This window comes from Pyrus communis, chromosome 2, assembly GCF_041283825.1.
Source record: "Pyrus communis isolate YQ-2024b chromosome 2, ASM4128382v1, whole genome shotgun sequence".
NCBI lineage: Eukaryota > Viridiplantae > Streptophyta > Magnoliopsida > Rosales > Rosaceae > Pyrus > Pyrus communis.
Genome location: NC_142566.1, coordinates 19,227,753 through 19,232,267, shown reverse-complemented (window position 1 = coordinate 19,232,267; position 4,515 = coordinate 19,227,753). Strand labels below are relative to the sequence as shown.

The 4,515-nt window shown below is 37.6% G+C and overlaps 1 protein-coding gene across 1 annotated transcript; it reads left to right on the top strand.

Annotated features, from left to right (window-relative positions):
* Window positions 1-231: 231 nt before the first annotated feature.
* On the top strand, window positions 232-3,810 carry LOC137746637 (putative disease resistance protein At5g66900). Its single transcript, XM_088685537.1, has 5 exons — window positions 232-1,073; window positions 1,378-1,781; window positions 1,968-2,329; window positions 2,409-2,617; window positions 2,768-3,810. The coding sequence occupies exons 1-5, from the start codon at window positions 452-454 to the stop codon at window positions 3,607-3,609; spliced, it is 2,439 nt and encodes an 812-aa protein (XP_088541663.1). The 5' UTR covers window positions 232-451; the 3' UTR covers window positions 3,610-3,810.
* Window positions 3,811-4,515: the final 705 nt, after the last annotated feature.

Genomic DNA, 4,515 nt, shown 5'->3' with positions numbered 1-4,515 from the left:
GTAAATATGAGTTTACTACATTGAGTGAGAGAAATTTGAAATCTTATTTATTTTTTCTCTCTAGTCCACCTCCCAAATATGTAAGTATACATTTTTATTTATATATTGTGGCGAATATAGATAATTTACATTAATCATTAGAGAGATTTACGACCGAAAAAATATAAATTATTCACTTCAAAACATTTTGCATCTTCTATTAGATTGAGTCTAATTAAAGTTATTTGTTCACCAAAACATATGGCTAGAAAATTCCGTGTCTATTCCTAGCTAACTCGTTCGTTCTTTTTTTTTTTTTTTTTTTTGAACAAAGTTCTTTCAGTTGTGTATATATGTGTTACAGTCTCTCCATAAATCCATTGGAATTTCTGTTGTTCTTTTATCAGCCAAGAACAGATTACGTAAGAGAAATAATTAAGTTTAGGTTTTGAGTATCTTTGTTTTCGTAAATATGTCTGTGGCTTCTGTCGGAATGGGTGCTCTGAGAACGGCATTTCAAATACTGTTTGATGCTGTAAAATCAGCGCAGGAGGAAACCACAATGTTCGAGCACCTCCTCGGTGACATCAAATCTACTCTGGACTTTCTACAGCCACTCATCAAAGACATCGAAAATTATAAGTCGAAAGAGGGACTGGAATATTTTGCAATACAAATGGAGGAGGCAGCAAATCTTGTCCAAAAGTGCAGCAAAGTTGGCGTGTGGAGAAAATACAAATACACCAACAAACTTCATCAACTGAACGAATATCTTCGAAGAGAGTTTGATATGCTCAAAGTGCAGGGCATAAAGGATGTGAGGGAGACGTTGGTTTCTTTGAGGAATATCGAGGCGGCGCTCTCTGGAATAGAAGAGAAGTTGGTGATGACAAGTAATCACCCTGAAAAGGTTAAATGTTCGTCTGCGGTGCCTGAACCGCCATGCATTACGGTCGGGTTGGATTGGCCGTTGAAGGAGTTGAAGATGAAGCTTCTCAAGGATGAAAAGGTGTCGATGCTTGTGCTTACTGCTGCTGGAGGATGTGGGAAAACCACCTTAGCTAAAATGTTTTGTCAAGATCAAGAAGTCAAAGGTATGCTATCTATGATTTGAACTTTTTTATTTTGTGAAGTGTTACTTCCTAGCTAGTTAAGAAGTATACCATGCACTAGGGCAAAGACCCCTGTAAAACGCCGGTCAGTCCCACCAAAAACTTGTTAAAGAGAATACAAGGTACAACAAAGGGGACATGAAACTAAACCGTGCGAAACTTAAGAAAGTTCACAAATTCTTCTACATATAGATGTTGCTTGACCACTTAATTACCTGATCTGAGAATTGCAGATATATCTAGTCAACCTTTATATTAACATCTTTCTTACATTTTGTTTGGATAGATACATTCAAGAACAACATCTTCTTTGTCAATGTCTCGAAAAATCCCAACTTGGACCTTATTGTACATGAACTATATCAACAGAAGGGGTCCGAGCTGCCTGCTTTCCAAAACGAATTCATGGCAGTTAAATGGTTGCAAATTTTTTTGAAGGAATCAAGACACAACCCTCTGTTGTTTGTCCTGGACGATGTTTGGTCAGGATCAGAGTCCCTTCTTGACAAGTTTGATCAATTCAAGTTTTCAAATTACAAGATTTTGGTCACATCAAGATTTTCATTTCCGAGATTTGGTTCTCCATACCATTTGGCATTATTGAATGATGAGGATGCAATGGCTCTTTTTCACTATTCAGCATCCTTGGAGGATAAGAGCTCTTATACTTCCGAAGATCTTTCGAGAAAGGTGACTTCTTAGTCTGCAGCGCATAACATTTGAGCATCCACACACGTTAACACTTCCATTTACCGTCTTACAATTAGAATGAGAGTAGACATTTAACAATTTTATCATCTTTATTAAACCATTTAGATGATTCACTACAATTTAACCAAATAGTAACTGAATTCATTCGGGATAATTAAATTGCAGATTATCAAGCACTGTAAGGGATGCCCACTTGCCATTGCATTGGTTGGGAGGTCACTTCGCGGCCAGCCTATAGAAATCTGGCAGAAAAGAGTACTGGATTGGTGCAAAGGTTCATCTATTCTTGATTCTGACAAGGATTTGCTTGCTTGCCTCCAAAGCAGCTTAGATGCCTTGGATAAAGAAAAGACAATCATCAAGGAATGTTTCCTCGATCTAGGTTCATTTCCCGAGGACCAAAGAATCGGTGCTGCTGTCCTCATTGACATGTGGGCGGAGTTATATGGGCTAGATGAAGAAATTCTGACCATTGCCAACCTTCATGAACTCACCACCCGAAGTTTGGCAAATATTGTTGTCACAAGGTATGCACCCTGCTCATAGTTTTCTATTCCAATATGTATACCGAACGAATCATGAAAGAAATTAGTATTGAGCATCCAGGCATGAGAGTGAGGCAGACGGCTATTACACTGAACACTTTGTCACCCAGCACGGCATGCTTAGAGAATTGGCGATCCATCAGGCGAGTCAAGACCCAATAGACCAGAGGGAAAGACTAGTTATAAACATATGTGGGGACAATCTTCCTAAATGGTTGACAGAACAAAAGTATCACGTGTTCAAGGCTCGACTATTATCTATCTCAACAGGTTCCATCAATCTCTATAGTAAATACTTATACATGCACACACATATGTGTGCATGGACCACGCTTGTGTGCACACACAGACGGTCATTCATACTAAGACTTCAATAGACTTGGGCATACACACTAACATCTTAAAGCGTGTTGTTTGCAGATGGAGCCTTCTCAGCAAAATGGCCAAACATGCAAGTACCCGAAGCAGAGGTTCTAGTTCTGAATTTTCAAACAAACAACTATGCCTTACCTGATTTTGTGGAGAAAATGGATAAACTAAAGGTTCTAATAATCACAAATTACGGTTTGTCACCTGCTGAAGTAAATAGTTTTGAACTACTTGGTTCGTTATCAAATCTTAAGAGAATTAGATTAGAACGTATTTCAATTCCCTCCATAAGAAAAGTCCTCAAACAGTTGAAAAGTTTGCAAAAGATGTCTCTTTTCATGTGCGATATCAGTCAAGGTTTCGTTCAAATTTTGGATGCACTGCCAAATCTAATGGAATTGAACATAGATTATTGCCACGACCTGGTGGAACTTCCTGCCAACCTTGGTGACCTTATTCACCTTACGAAGCTTAGCATCACCAACTGTCATAAGCTATCCACGTTGCCTGAGGACATCGGAAAGTTAGTCAATTTAGAAGTGTTGAGGCTTAGGTCATGTGCAGACTTGTTAGAGTTGCCACGCTCGATTAGGAACCTTAATAAAGTAAAACTTTTCGACATATCCGATTGCTTTAGCGTAAAGGAGTTACCCGAGGATATTGGTGCAATGCGCAGTTTGGAAAAGATCAACGTTAGCCAGTGCTCAGGATTGAAAGAGTTGCCTGCTTCTGTTTTGGATCTTGAGCAGTTGAATGAAGTGATATGCAACGAGGAGACGGAAACTTTATGGGAACCCTTCTTACCATATTTGACAGACGTACACATAAAGATGATCAAAGAAGATATGAACCTAAATTGGCTCAACAAGCTTCCTGGAGGCCATGGTCCTTGATCAATGAATGTTGGTGCAATGTATGCAATGTGATTGTGTTTAATGTTTTTTTTATGCAGTGTGATTTTGTTTAATTTTTTTTTCTTTCATAATTTACTTCTGTTTTATGTTTTAGATGTCTGTCAATACCATTGCAGCACTGTAGAAAAATTGTAATAATTCACAATGGGTAGCGACTTTCACACCCCGTTTTCTCTTCTACACTCCTCACTATTCAACTCTTCCTTGATTCTCCTTCGATTTATTCAATTGAACGGCTAGAATAACAAAGGAAAGTGCATGGAAAGAAAAGGAGAATGTGGAAATCACTATCTGTTATGAAAAAGAATGTATTAATCTATGTATGTGTGGGCTTTCCTGCCTCTCCACTGTTTTGTGGGTGGTTTTCCTCACAAAGCAAGTTTCGTGGAAATGGCAAATTATTGGTTTTAGATGTTTCCTTCTTTTCTTTTGATTCTTTTGCTTTTTTATGTCATGCAATATTATTTACTAAATTCGTCAATGTGATCTTATTGGATAGTGTCTGTTTATACTTACAAAATATATAATTTTATTGGGATACATAAACTATAAAATAGAATGAAATATAGATTATAAAGTATTAGAATATAATGATTAATGAAAATATGGGGATCGAACATATAATGTATGTTCATAGGTATTTAACAAGTCTCTTCAATTTATTGAAAAAAAAAATAAAGATAAAAAATAAAAGTTATCTATTTTTTGTTTGCAACTTGGATGGGTTTGGGCAGGCTAGGCAAGCGCCTAGGCAGGTCTAAGCGCCCTTTTTTAATTTTCAAACGCCTAAGGATTAATTGGAGAAATGACCAGTTGCTTAGCGCCTTGGAGCAGCCAAGGCAGCGCTACGCAGGAATTTTTAGAATAGAATAGCGTGAGTCATTG

Excerpts from the sequence above, each read along its gene's own strand:
- LOC137746637 (XM_088685537.1), top strand. The coding sequence starts at position 452 with ATGTCTGTGGCTTCTGTCGGAATGGGTGCTCTGAGAACGGCATTTCAA. Across the intron at positions 1,074-1,377 it reads TCAAGATCAAGAAGTCAAAG|ATACATTCAAGAACAACATC; the intron begins GTATGCTATCTA and ends TTGTTTGGATAG. Across the intron at positions 1,782-1,967 it reads CCGAAGATCTTTCGAGAAAG|ATTATCAAGCACTGTAAGGG; the intron begins GTGACTTCTTAG and ends ATTAAATTGCAG.